The following is a 14,727-nucleotide window of genomic DNA, read 5'->3' as shown; positions in this document are numbered from 1 at the left end:
GTGTCTATTTAGCCTCATGATTTGCAGGTTTTGGTGTTACCAGAAAAGCCATTACTGATCCATGACCAGTTACTTTCAGGGCGGCATGTCCTAAAAGTGTATTTAAGACCTTGAAATTCCCTATAATGTAGAGTTCAGAGAAGTGCAAAGGTAAAGCTATGCACTACAAGCTGATCTAAGTCAAGGCTTCATGAGACAAAGGCAATAGTAGAGGTCATCCTTTCCAGGTCAAGCATAATTACTGAAAAGAATGGAAATAGCCTTGAAGTTGTTAAGGGAAAGGGGATAGACAAAAGATTAAGAAGGCTTCCTGAGTTCCATAGGAAATGAAATCTTCCTATTTTCCTTTCTTATTTCCCATTGAAATCAGGAGCTATACCATTTAATTTTGTGTATTGGTTAAGAGAGATGGGGACCGTTTTCATGTAAAACACACACACACATAACCAAACCGAAGTGGTTTGTGTCAGATTCTGATAGAAGAAAGCCAACTTCCATTTCTGGCACAAATAATTAAGTGCTGATGAAGCAATTTCATTCTAAAGATTTTAATCAGAAAATGTAACCTTTCCTTCTCCAAAACTGTGAATAATGATGCACTGAAACTTATTTATTAAAAAGATGTACTTACTGGTCTGAATAATACAAGGTTTCTGACATTCATTCTGGTCTCCTACCTGAGCTGTGTCATTGCTGTGTTGTTGTTTTAAATACAATACAACACAGGGGCACAGGTAATAGAGAATCACCAGTAGCCTTTATAAAATTCAATTTTTTAAAAAAGTGTTAAAAATATTTAGATGCAGTTATGGTCCTGTGTATAGTTACACATACCCAAAACCAAATAGAGATGCACCTTGTGATTGTAAACTGCTTGCAAAAGTGAGAGTGGGGCTTTTGTAGCGGCCACCTCCACCTCCATGCTTATATATCATGAGCTTTGCCACACACAGTTTTGTTTAGGGTATGATCCCTTTCTCCCTGCAAAGATGTAGGGTCACTTATTGACCAGGCATGGTGGTACCTCTGAGACCTGTGGGGACTACAATTGGAAAGTGAGGCGAACCTCAAGGGCATTGTTCATAACACAACAGCCATGTGTGGGGAAATCAAAAGTCTGCATCGTGGGGTGAACTCCAGCGGGTGACACGCCCCAGGACTTGGATCTCATTGAAGTTACTGTTTGTTTGTTAGGATATAAATGCCAAACCTAAACCATCCCAAACCGAGCACATTATGAACCTTTGACAAAAATAGTCTTAGTGCCTTAGACGGGTATTAATTTGTCTTGGCCCCAAGCACAGCTAGAGTCTAGGAGCAGTAATTAATTGCAAACACCTTCCGAGCATGTCAGACCTCATAAAATCCCTATCTTAGACTATGATGTAGCTTTAAAGACAATATTCTGCAGCTATACAGGGCCAAAGTGACTTCCTCTGTGCATCTGTTGAGCTGATTTGTTTTCAAATGTTGATTTATATTTTACTTCTTATTATGTGATATTGCTAAAACTATGGTTTTATGGCAAATGTGTTGCTATGCAATAAAAATGTGCTTATTTTTCTTCCTACTCCCTGAACTAAGAATAAAATGCCTTAAGGGGCTATATATATTTAATAGATTTTCTGAATTAAAACCCCCTTCAATTAAAATCATAATCTTGGGTGGTCCCACATAATATTTTATAGCTGACATTCATAAATAACATAATATAATCTTGTTTTTTGATGGGACTTCTGTCTTTGTTAAGTTTCCTCTCTGGCTAATTGTTTCTGCCTGCCATTGATTTTTCAGATCCACCCAGCTTTCATTTGTTATTTTCTTTCACTGATTATTTTAATAGCATGCCTTAATGTAGCGTATGTTTGGCTCCAGTTTTACCCTAACCATTATTAACAACATAAAGCTCCTCCTTTATGTGACAGTGCTAATGTTTTTAGCTGTGTTTAATTAGCCCCATCTTAGTAGGGAAGCACTTTTAAGACTTGTGTCTTATCTCCTAATGTTTCAATTTCCACTTTTTCTAGCAGATAAAAGCTAAATGTAACCCTGGGCTGCAGGTTTGGAGCACAACCATCTGCAATCTCATTTTAGTGTGCGAACAGGCAGATTGCTTCCCACTTAAACTTCTGCCACAGTGGACTGTTATTTTCAGGGTAATTCTAATTACATTCATGTATCTTCAGAGAATGTTAATTACAAGAAGATGCTTTCCTTTTCTTGAATACTGGAACATGTGCACTGCAAGTCTGGAGCAATAAAGGAGAAGCATTAAATCACAGGTGGGAAGGAAAGAAATGAAAAACATTTCCAATAGGCCAAAAGGTTGTTTGGGTGGCACAGGGAAGTAAAAGGTGTGAAGAAAAAAGACATGTTAAACCTTATGGTCACATGGAGGTGAATCAGCCCAGAGGGTAAGAGCAGCAGCAGAGCTCATCATTCCAACTGGAGGACATGAGGATGGTTGGAACAGCAACTCTGCTAGAGCAGGACTTGCGTGACAGGGGTGTCCTGAAGCAAGGTGGAGTGAATGCATTGGGTGGTTTCACTCCTTGTGTGCCTGTGAGGTGGGGCAGCAAGAGGATCGGGGTTTCGCCATCGCTAATGTCTCCCAGCCTGGGCAGGAGCCTCCAGGTCCTGGAGCCGGGCAGGAAGAGCATTAACCTACACTGACTCTGCTGGCTATGAACGTCTAAACAGCAAGGATAATAGGATCATTGAGTCATAGAATAGTTTGAGTTGAAAGGGACCTTTAAAAGTCACCTAGTCCAACACCCAGCAATGACCAGGGATATCTTCAACTAGATCAGATTGTTCAGAGCCCTGTTCAATCTGACCTTTAGTGCTTCCATGTCTGAATTGTTCAGACAATGTATGTAACACACAGTGGCAAACATTCATTTGACTGAGCAAGTAGATATAATAAACCACAGAATCATAGAATGGTTTGGGTTGGAAAGAATCTTACAGATCGTCTAATTCCAAGTCCCCTGCCATGGGCAGGGACGGTTGCTCAAAGCCCCATTCAACCCAGCCTCGAATACTTCCACGGATGGGGTATCCACAGCTTCTCTGCACAACCTGTTCAATAAAGCTTCAAATGGTAGTGTTTCTGAATCAAGAATGCATGTAGCAATACGACCTTTATTTTTACTAAAGGCTATACATTCTTGCCCTGGTTTTGGCTAAGGACAGGGTTAATTTTTCGCAGTATATGTGAGGGGGCGGAGCCTGGAGCTGTGTGGTCATGTCTAGGTTATTATTCCATACCACTCACATCATTGCTGGAGGGTGGAAGTAAGGGATTCCCACTTCTGAGAAGAAGGGGCATGGCTTGCGGTTGGGGTAAAAGCAGGTGTGCAGAGGGTACGGCTGCCATTTTGTTCATTGTCTCTGGGTTGCAGCATAGTGAGTCAGTCGAGGAGCAATTGTATGTAAAACACCCTCTCTTTTGTACACTGCTGTTATTAGTATTGTTACTGCTACTGTTTGTTTTCATATCTCATTGCTGTTTCCAGTAAATTGTTCTTATGTCAGCCCGTAATCTCTGCCTTTTGTCTCTCTCACTGTAGGTGGTGGAGGAGGGGAGCAGGAGTGCCATTCCTAAACCAAAGCAATGCTTAAGTACTTTTGTATATTTAAAAACTAATGTGATCAGGAAGATGGTGGGACATCAAAAAAGGAAAAATTGAGAGACAAAATTCTATATCCGTGTATGCAGAGGTGCTTGGGTAGAAAACTGCTTCATTCAGGCTTCAAGTGAAGCTAGAGGCATGACAAATCTGACTCCTCTTGTGTGATCAGGGGAATATGTTGTTGTCATTGCACTGGATCCTGTTTCTAATGATGACTAGACCAGGTGGTTTGGTTTTGAAAAGAGCTATGGACAATTAAAAAGGTGTGCAAGGCACTGGCAGTGCCAGCTTTCAATAATTCCCCCCATCTTTGTGTGGATGAAATGTTACAGGAGTGGAAAACAAAAGCAGAAACTTAATATGATTCTTGCCACAGACATCTTGGATAAAGCACACTCAGCCACTAGACAGACACAGGCCTCGATCCTGCAGAAGCCAACTAGTTTTATACATGCAAACAGTCTATGGAATAAAGTGTGCAGAAATTTACTGGGAGATGCCCTGAGAAGGGAAGTGGGAGTGAAGCAAGCTGGAGGAATGACTACAAAGTAGAGAGGAGTTAAGCACAGAGCAGCAGAAGTTCAGCCACTTGGCTGATCCATCAGGTCAGTGGATTACAGCTGGAGCATCATACCAGATAAAATAACAAGATGAGCCAAGTGATGGCAACCACATGGAAGACGACCACCAGGAAGACTGAAAATTCGAATGATATTTTAATACCATCACACAGAGTGACAAAGCAGAAGAGGAAATATAATGTGATGAATGTAATTACTTACATCTGCCTCGGGACTGAATGGGTATTGTTACTTACTGCTTTTTTTGTGATTGTATTTTGGTTATTTTCCAAGTAACTGAGCCCAAAGGAAACATGCCATGAAGCCCTTGGCAAAGCAGTGGTTATTTGGCCAACAGAGATTAGGTGGAGAGACTGCAAATGAGTGAACATAAAGAATGTGTGAACCTACACATCCCAGGAAATAATAACTGGACAATCCCCTAAGGTGAGAGATGAATGGTTGCCAACATGAATCAATGGACATGCACCACAGACTTAGCCAGATGAGGGAGGTGATTGTCCTGCTCTACTCTGCACTCGAATGGCCTCATCACAAGCCCTGACTGCAGTTTTGGGCACCATAATATAAAACAGATATAAAGCTATTAGAGAGCATCCAAAGAAGGGCTATGAAGATGGTAAAGAGCCTAGAGGGGAAGCCATATGAGGAACAGCAGAGGTGACTTAGGTTGTTCAGTCTGGAGAAGAGAAGAGTGAGGTGAGACCTCATCACAGTCTACAACTTCCTTTACAAAGGGAGGCAGAGGGGCAGGCACTGATCTGTTCTAACTGGTGACCAGTGACAGGACTCAAGGGAATGGCCTAAAATTGTGTCGGGGTGGTTTAGGTTAGATATTAGGAAAAGTTTTTTTACCCTGAGAATGGTTTGACACTGGAACAGGCTCCTCAGGGAAGTGGTTGCAGGACCAAGCCTGACAGAGTTCAAGAAGGGTTTGGACAACACTCTCAGGCACATGGTGGGATTCTTGGGGCTGTCCTGTGCAGGGCCAGGAGCTGGACTTTGATGATCCTTGTGGGTCCCTTCCAACTCAGGATATTCTGTGATTCAAATCTATGATTCTGTGACTTTAAATCTCACTGTAACAGGCTAAGAGAGCATGTAAGAGCAAATGAAGAAAAGTCAGAAAAATCCTGCCTAACTTGCCTGTGACAATCTTGGGGTTGTCTGAGTTTTGATGCAGTTTCCTGAGCTCTTCAATTTGTGCTGCAGACTGTACCCAGCCACATCCCTGTGTCTGCTGCTCTGAGTACCTGCTTTTTCTAACTTAATGGCTGCATAATGGAAACTCCATGAACTTGGATGCAAACTGCAATCTTGCCTAAAAAGAGAAGGCTTGTCACCTTGGTGGACTCCTGAGAGGTGGGTCTGAGATCAGGCAACAAAACCCATATCAGCCTGGCCCATGCTATGATGTTCCCTGTCTGGAAAGTAGGATTGCTGGTCCCCAAGTACATGGTTTAGTCCTTAGCTCAGCACAGTGAGTTCCAGGCCAGGAACGGGAACCTTTTGGGGAGTCGCATAAGATGTGTCCCTCTGCTAAGCCCCCACTCCTGGTGCCCCTAACAGCAAATGCACTTCTTCTCAGGCATATGCCTACAGTCATGGGACAAAACAAAGGCTACTTGCATGTAAAGATTTTACAAATTTGGTCATTGTGACCAAACTTTATTACTCATTTTATGGAACTGCGACAAAAGTTTAGGAATCAAACAACATGGGGATCACAGAGGCTATTATGTTTATTGTGCTGAACAGACTGTGATAATCCATTAAAGGAACATTTTCAACAAGCAAGCGATTTGAAGTACAATCATAGACAGCAACTCTACATGAAGAACAAAGCAAAAGGTTAGAAGACGCTTAAAAGGAAAAGTACACTGTAGTTAAACATCTTGAAGTGATTTTTTTTTCCTGCAAACACACCTCTCTTGCAGAAATGGTAGAAGAGTTACATGTCCAGTCATAGTTAGCAGTGACCAATAACAGCAAAGAACAGTCGTATAAAATTTATCTCCCACAAAAATAAACTATACATATAAAAAAATTTTATGATGTTCTCACTGAGTCAATGGCCACATGCAATTTTTCAGTCTGAAAAATGAGGTATAGTAGGCCCTAAGAGGTAGTAATGTGTTTTGATTGTACTACAATATATAGAAAATGTATGATTCAGTTCATCAGAGTGGTAAGTCTCTCGGAGGTTGAAGAGTGACATACACCCAGCAATTATTTCTGTGTCATCCACTGAATACTGTGGTTTTAGAAAATGCAAAAAACCCCTTAAATCCTAAAAGGGACTTGCTAAGGCTTGATTCAATGCCCTTTGATGTCAGCAGAATTCCTTTTACTGCCTAAAGTGACACTAGAATTGGCCTGTTAGAGCTACTGTATAGCTAGGATTTCTCTTTCACTTAATATTAACATGTCTAGTTGTGATACTCTGATCAGCTCTTTCTCAGCAATTTCCACTACTGAACCCTCTCGGTCTTTCGAGGAGGTCTGTATTTCTTGACTCTGCCTCTTGGAAGAAGCCAGTAAGTAGTTATCTTTAACTGCATTTGGCTCAGTACTAAAGCCATACCAAAGGATGCCTTCCTGAGAAACTACCCCGGCCCAGTTATTAATACAATGGTACAAAGTACTGACTAGGAAAGAGAGGAAGAAGGGAAATAAAACAGAAATAGAGAAATTGGAGGGAGGAGAGAGAGAGAGGAGGAACAACAAAAGTCAGAGAGGGGAGAATAAAAAACCTCTACATAAGAAGCATTTAAAATAAATCTGGCTGAAACATTACAAAATCACATATGTCTAAAATACATGAAAATACTTGTCAAGTATTTTCTTACAATCTACTAATTATTTTTTTTAAACATATATTTGTGATTGCATTATGCAAAAGCTGAGCTTGCTGCTTTCCACCTACAAAGCTTCAAGTTTCTTTGAAGGTTTTTTTTGTTAGTTTTTTTTTTAATATGAAAGTAATTTAAAATGTGTTCATTTTCCACAAGTTATTTTACAAAAATAGTTTTGAACTAGGGATTAGTTGCAGTCCTAACTGTTTCAAACATCTCAAAACTAATGCTGAAAGTAACAAGTTCATTCCATTTAAAGTCTGGAGGTAGGTCTTTGTCAATCAATTAGTCCATTCCTTTAAACAATTCATTTGAGGTACAAACTTGGACAGTAATATTTAAACATTACAGCTAAATTTTTTCTATGTTATGTAGTGTCACTGAAGAAAATTATCTCACAAACTTCTCAGCAATTCAGTACAAAAATATATTCAAGTTAACAGTACATTACACAGAAGTCTAGCAGAGAATAGGGTAAGTACATAAAACAAAACAAAACAAAAAAAACCCCAAAACCCACACAAAGAGAAGAAAACCCCAAACAAATCAAGCGAAAAGAAAAACACATAGTCATGCTGAAACACAAAAAAAGACATTGCTTCTTTAACTGCAAATAATGTTGAAATAGAAAGAAAGGGAGAATGCAGATACTCATTATTATCTACCCAATAAAAATTTCCTGCATTGAGTGTGTATAGCAGCATGTATTTATCAGTCTGTTGAGTTATTTGTAAAAAATCAGAGGTAGTATTGAATAGTGGGGTAATATTGCATCTGGTGCTAAAAGTGCTGCTTTGAATGAAAAGATGGAGAAATGCCACTGGCACAGAGGTGCTCAGTGAACCATCCTGTGTCAAAATACATTGCTTAAGGTAATGCATGAGCTTAGCTGAGGTACGTGGTGTTGGTTCTAACATTGTGACTGATGTGTAATGAGGAGATATTCAATTCTTTCAAAATACTGGTACAGGGTGAGGGGAATTAGTTAAAACAAAGCAAAAATCTGGATTACTTTTGTTCAGATAAATGTATGATTATTTTTTAGGTACCATTCTGTATGTTTTAAAACACTTTTATCGATAAAGACTTAGTCATTAATGGCATAAGAGAGTTTGGTGTCAGTCATTTTTGTTTCCACAGAAAATGCCTCGCTCTACAGAGAGCCAACTCCCTGGCTTCCTATTATCCAGGTGATAAGGACTGTTCATTTTGTTTACTACTACTTCTGCTGATATGTTTGTATCTATAACCATACAATGTATCTTTGTCTTTCTTCCCTTTTGCAAGATGAAAGTACCATTTTCGTGTTGATTTCTTTCTTCTGATAACCAGCTGAATGAAGTGAAAGATCAGCTTTCATTTTTTTCCTGAAATAACAGTAAGTCTTATCAAAAAAATAAAAAATCAAGTACAAGTCTACAAGAAGGTTACAAAAGAAAAAGAGTAGTATCTATCCTTATCTTTGGTGATCTAAAACAGGGAGTTCACTAAGTAGGGAGTGGGTTGCTGGAAGTGTCACAAGGCATAAATGTTACAACACTCAGCCTTTCCTATTTCAATGCCCATTATAATGACTATGTTACAAGTTTCTTGTTTATATGCAGTGCAGTGAATGACATAAACCTGATTTGGAGCTCTTCTGGACCCATTCACCCTTACTTAGCAACTCAAACAAACTATTAATAGGAAAAAAACCCCAGTAATTAAAAGTTGCATCGTTAATCTGTGTCCCCTTTGTGTTACAGCAGTTTTTCACTAAACCTGGGACGGTGAAGGGATTACAAAGATGATTAGTCAAATCCTTTTTAAGGTTATGTGATTCCCCTCGCTTCCCCCCCCCCTTTCAGGCAAAAGTGGAAAGATCATGGCAATAGAAAGTAAGTGGTCAAGGCAGTGTCTTCTCCCTTCAAAAGACTGCTAATGAGGTAGAAATTGCATGGTGCGGTGTCCTAGTCTTCCTCTGCAGACTCTTGTGAGGACGTTTCTTCAGTCTCTTCCTAGAATACATAAATAGGAATATGATAATAATATGACCATGCATCTTAAGCTGCTGCTTCACTGTTCTCTCACGCAGCTGACAATTACCTCCTGAGCTAATAAAATGCTCTTTACAGCTGCTGTGACATCTCAAGAAGCCACCTTGAGGAGGAGGGGAAGGTACCCTGCTCTCTGATCCCACCACTTTGCCTTGCCAGGCTTTTCTTCTACCCCAGGAGACGTCAAGAAAAAGTAATCTGTGCCATGCTGTGTCATAGGTCTCCTATGGCCAGCAAACATGGGCAGCTAGAAAAGAGAAAGTGTTTTGAGCAGGTATCCAATGTTAAGCTGTTGCTCTCCTTCTCCTCCTCATTGGCCCTTGTACTGCTTCATGTTTACCTTCAGCAAGCCTGACCAAATGTGATGCTCTTATCCTGACTTTTTTAATGAATGTGCAATACCCTTCAGGACATGGGTGGTGAACTGGGGGCAATAAACATTTATAATAAAAGGGGCTGTCAGTGAAAAGTTGTTTTTTATCAAACACTGCACATCATTGCCTAAGACAGCACATGAAAAAGATCTATGAAGAAGAGGAATTTGCCTCCTCAGCCAACTGAGACCTTTGAAGAATGACCGCTTAAAACAGCTTATAACAGTCTTCATACTTTAATAGATTTGATTTTCCACATGGCTTCATTTTGTCTGGGTGGCTAACTGACACAATTTATAACTCTCTTCCTTTCCCAGGCCACTACAGTACACCATTCAGCAAAGCTTGCCTTAAAGCTTGCCTGCCTTATGCGACCAAACTTCCATTCATTAGTGTTTGAAACACCTCAGCTGTGAAGGGCTCCTAAATGCTACCATGTGTGACACTGCTGTGGAGGAGCGGCATCAAGGAAAAACACTGTGCTTTAATCACAGGCCACCGCTCACTGCAATCTTCTTTCATAAGGTTTTGACCTCCCCCCACCTCACTGCAAGAAAAGGCTGAAAAAAAAGCTGTAAATCCAGGGAAAAACATAACTATAAATGAATGGATGACAGCTTAAAAAATATAACCATAGCAGCATCAAGCCATGAGATTTCACACTGGTTTTGTTTAGTCTGCTTTGGGTTATGTGGGAAAAGTGAAAAGCATGAAGGAAATGCTCCCTCCTCTTCCTTCATGCCCCCACTCCTGCTAAAGCTTGGGCCTCAGATATTTAAGCCAGTAGGTTTATACCTCTTGACTAGGAACCAGGCTGTGACCCTGGGGTACTATCTTGAGCACCAGACACAAAGAAAGATGTAGCATGATCAAAGCCATGGACAGAGGAAAGAGAGCAAAATCAAGTGCCAGCTGCCCTCTGACACTGAATTTTCAATTAATAGTTAAATTCCAGAGGACACTGATCTATCACAAGATGAACAATTTCTTCCTCACAATAAATTGTGTCCGGTTATAGCAGGTTATATTCACAGTGCTGCAAAAAAAATGATCCCCAACTCACAAAATGATCAAGTGAATTTTACTCTGTCCCTGGTGGCATGGGGCTGGGGGGGACGTGAGCTCACACCCCATTGAATCCAGTAACCATTACAACATTTCAGTCAAGAATAAAAATCATATCTTCAGGCACCTAACAGAGGGCTGATTTGGGCTGCATGTGGAGAGAGAGTGCAAAATATGTTGGTTTGAGCCTTGGTAATTCAGAACTCGGAATGATCGTGGAAAACCCCAGCTTTGCCTCCAAGCCAAGTATTTCAGTTAAAAATTACAACTGTGGGTTCTGTGCTCTTAACATAATACAGGTAGACATGTTTTGATATTTGATGATGATCACATGCTTAATTTCTTACAGCACTGTGGTCAGCCCTGAGCCTCTGATTATTGTTTCCTGGAAGGCAGCAACACACATCTGGGTGTAGAGCGGCAGCTCTCTTTGTTTTATGCTTGGCTTGTCAGGAGGCTACTGAAACCTGATGAACTCATTTTCCATGAAGGTAGACTTCCGATCACAGTGTAAGAAGGATGGGGGAGAGGCAAAGTATGTGGAAGGACATACTTCAAAGCCAAGCCAGGGTGGCCACAAGAGAGCTCTTTTTAGTTAAAAAGCCATCCACTCTAGTGCTTTTTACTGTGAATCTCACAGTACTTTTTTTCTTGTGGCCCCCGCTGTAGTGACGAAGGAAATTAATGAGAAGCTCTTCCTTCATGCAATGTTCATGCAATGAAGGAAGAGTTGCTCTCATTTGCACATGTGCATGCAAATGTGTATACCTGTAGTACCTCGAAGGATGAGAAACAACAAATTAAGATAACCCACCCAAATATTTAAATAATAAACTAATTATTAAAATATATTTGAGACTGACAGATTTCAAATTCACACCAGTCTTGGGAAAGACTTTTTTCATGAAGAAAAGATGCCAAAGGGTTCAGATTGTTGTTCATTCCTCGCAAAAGCCTAAGATAGCTCAGTTACAGATGAGTGATTTTAAACCAAACTATCATGTAAGTTTCTTGTCAAGACAACAGATGGAGACATGATTGCTGCTCTGAAGTGCTTACAATTCAAACAAAGGGATAGTACCAATCAGACATATATGCATGGAGGGAGCCAAAGGAAGAGGTCAGTAGAGGAACTGAAAGAGAAAATACAAATTTATAAGGCAGGAAAAGAGAGGGATTTTTTGCACTTGTGAAAAACTGTTTGCGAATACCAGAAGGTTGTGCAGCTGTGATCCTCAACCCACCCTCTAGCTCTACAGCACCCATACACACACACACTTCCCAAAAGATGGAGGAGGCTAGGCATTTTGAGAACTGTGCAACCTGTGGAAATTGAAAACCAGCTCTGTGCTGAGTCATTTCAGTAAAGTGCATTGCTTGGCAGTCAGGCACTGGGCACCTCAGGGGAAGGATGCTTTAGCATCAGTAGGAACCCTTCAGGAACTTACGAGTCATCACAGATCCCCGTCAAGGTCGATGGCATAACCATGTATCATAGGGGGTCCCTGAGTCAAAAGTTGAAGGAGGAACTGGGGCGGGAGCTAAACACTTTGTAAGTCCAGAAGCTTCTGACAAAGTTGGAGAGAAGGGAAAAAATTAAGAAGGAAAGCATGGCCATTAGACCACACATTAGAAATCCAAGTCACTCAGTCAGAGCACGATAGCCATGCAGAGCATAAATTCAGCAACACCACAAGAAGCTTCAGCCACGAAGCAAAGGTTTCAGGTTACATGGCAGCCTTAACTCAGGTTGTTCTCACTTTTTAGTTGCATTCACTGTAGCTGTGGAGGCAGAACGGTGACATGTTAATTGAGCAAAAATGTTCATCGACCCAGTTTTGCCTTGAAGGGCTACTCCCCTGGTTTTTTGTTTTCTGCTGCAGCAAACTAGCAAGAGGCTGGGCTAGCAGACTGCAAAGAGAAACCTGAGAAAGCTACAAACCATGTTGAATCCAGCTAACAGGGCTGGATGGCCATGGCCATAGCTATGAAGAGCTCAGGGTGAATAGGACAAACACCTGAAGGGCAGGGTAAATACTCACATGCATAGCTCAGGCTTTATTCTTGCTTCTAAGACAATATCCCAGGTGACTTCCTGTGCATCTGTGTATACATCCCCATACATCTATCCTCAGGGACTGATTGACACAGGGACCTGCCACAGAAGCAGTTTTACTTGGCACATACTGTCCTTGGTCATCCAAGGGTGCCATGCATGGGTATGTTTATCCTGAGTTGCAACAGGTCATAGCATGATGTTGTATGACAAACTGCAAGCCAGCACCCTGACCTGTTTCCACCCTTAACTGCTATAACTGCCCTGTCAAGCAGGGATGATAGGGAGCTGGTGTTTCTCCCAAAACAGAGCTGCAAGGCAGCTTTCTCCAAAGCTCCTATGTGCACAGATGTTTAACAGGTCTTTTCTTGAGCAGTATCACCGGCAAGGGGCTGGCAGATGTGGACACTAGCCTGGACCCTCAACTCTCACATATGTTGGACTCCAGCAGGAGGGAAAGGATATATGTTTTGCAATGACTCTAAGAAGGTATCTGCCCTCAGAAGGGCTACTCTGTGGGGGACTGATACCACTGTTGTTAGCCCTGATTTAACAGTGGTGAAGGTAACAAAAAGAACCAGGAGGCAGGACAGCAGGCTTCAGTTACAAGTGCCTATTTGGGCTTGCCCAACACACAATTTTAAAATATGACAACCTTGGTGGCATCTGGTTGCCTGATTATAGGAGCCTGAGGCTGTTTTAGATGCCCTGGATATCTCATCTGGTAACCATTACATAAGCCAGAAAGGTGCTGGTCTCCTGTGCCCTGCCCACCTGCTCTGTGTGGCTGCCTGTGATCCCTGCAGACACTCGATGGGCACAGAACAACTGTGTTAAGATTTGTGGATCCATGAACCCTCTCCAAAGCTATGAAGTTCCATCTCTGCTTTTTAAGTTTCTCTACTGTGGAAAAACAAACTGGTGTATACTGCAGAAATATGCAAAGTGATAACCACTAGCACATGCACTTCACAGGTTCCTGGGGTGCATTGGGAAGAGTGTGGCCGGCAGGTCGAGGGAGGTGATCCTCTCCCTCTACTTGGCCCTAGTGAAACCACATCTGGAGTGCTGTGTCCAGTTCTGGGCTCCTCAGTACAAGAAAGAAAAGGAGCTACTGGAGAGGGTCCAGCAGAGGGTAAGAAAGATAATTAAGGAACTGGAGCGTCTCTCTTATGTGGAGAGACTGAGGGAATGGGTCCTGTTTATTCTACAGAACAGAAGACTGAGAGGGCATCTCATTAATGCATATAAATATCTCAAAGGCAGGTGTCGAGAAGATGGTGTCAGGCTCTTTCTGGTAGAGCCCAGCAACAGGACGAGGAGCACTTGCCATAAACTAAAACACAAGAAGTTTCACCTCAACATAAGAAGAACTTCTTTACTGTGAGAGTGGCAGGGCACTGGAACAGGCTGCCCAGGGAGGTCATGGAGTCTCCCTCTCTGGAGACATTCAAAACCCACCCGGTTGCATTCCTATGTAACCTGCTCTAGGTCACCCTGCCTTGGCAGGGGGTTGGACTAGATGATCTCCAGAGGTCCCTTCCAACCCTAACAATTCTGTGATCCTGTGATTCATTCCTAAAGCTCGGAAGTGGCACCATCTAGAACAAAGCTGTGCCACAAATGATTGTATTTAAACTTCAGCATCTTTTCAGGTCAAAGTCACCGCCTGACACCAAGATCTCCATTTGATGATCCACATTTGGCTGGTGCAGGCTATTTTTCTGGAAGTACAAGCAGCCAGTAGCATCCTAGTGACCTCAAGAACAGATGTACTTAGTTTGGTCTTTGTATGTCCTCTGCATTCCTTTTTTTGCTGGACTCCCACAAAGTGGTTACAACAAAACCTGATGAAGAGACAATTACTGGTGTTTGAGAGAAGCATTCCCCAAACTGCAGAAGGGTAACTGGTATTTTTGTAAAAATGTTTGCTCTGTTCTAATACCCTGGGGCAAAGCTTTAAGAATAATTGTCTTTACCCCATGAAACTCATTGGCAATTCAGCTGCCAATTCAGTTTTTTCACCTTTTGCTCATGAATTTCTGAACTGCAGATTTAAAAATTAGAACTCATTTTGTGAAATGAACTTCAGGATCATAGTAATGCTGCATATGGAGCCTCTGAA

General features: G+C 41.6%; 1 protein-coding gene across 2 annotated transcripts in view; it reads right to left on the bottom strand.

Annotated features, from left to right (window-relative positions):
• Positions 1 to 5,934: 5,934 nt before the first annotated feature.
• The window catches only part of HMGA2 (high mobility group AT-hook 2), a 113,260-nt gene continuing 104,467 nt past the window's right edge, over positions 5,935 to 14,727 (bottom strand). For both annotated transcript variants that reach the window (XM_027680585.1, XM_027680583.1), the window contains one exon: positions 5,935 to 9,068. In XM_027680585.1, coding sequence (XP_027536386.1) covers positions 9,021 to 9,068 — 48 coding nt within the window. In that variant the 3' untranslated portion in view covers positions 5,935 to 9,020. The remainder of the gene's footprint in view (positions 9,069 to 14,727) is intronic.

This window comes from Neopelma chrysocephalum, unplaced genomic scaffold (genome assembly GCF_003984885.1).
Source record: "Neopelma chrysocephalum unplaced genomic scaffold, ASM398488v2 Primary Assembly neopelma1_59, whole genome shotgun sequence".
NCBI classification, from domain to species: Eukaryota; Metazoa; Chordata; class Aves; order Passeriformes; family Pipridae; genus Neopelma; species Neopelma chrysocephalum.
Note: the sequence above shows the minus strand (reverse complement) of the source record. Positions and strands in the feature narration are given on the sequence as shown.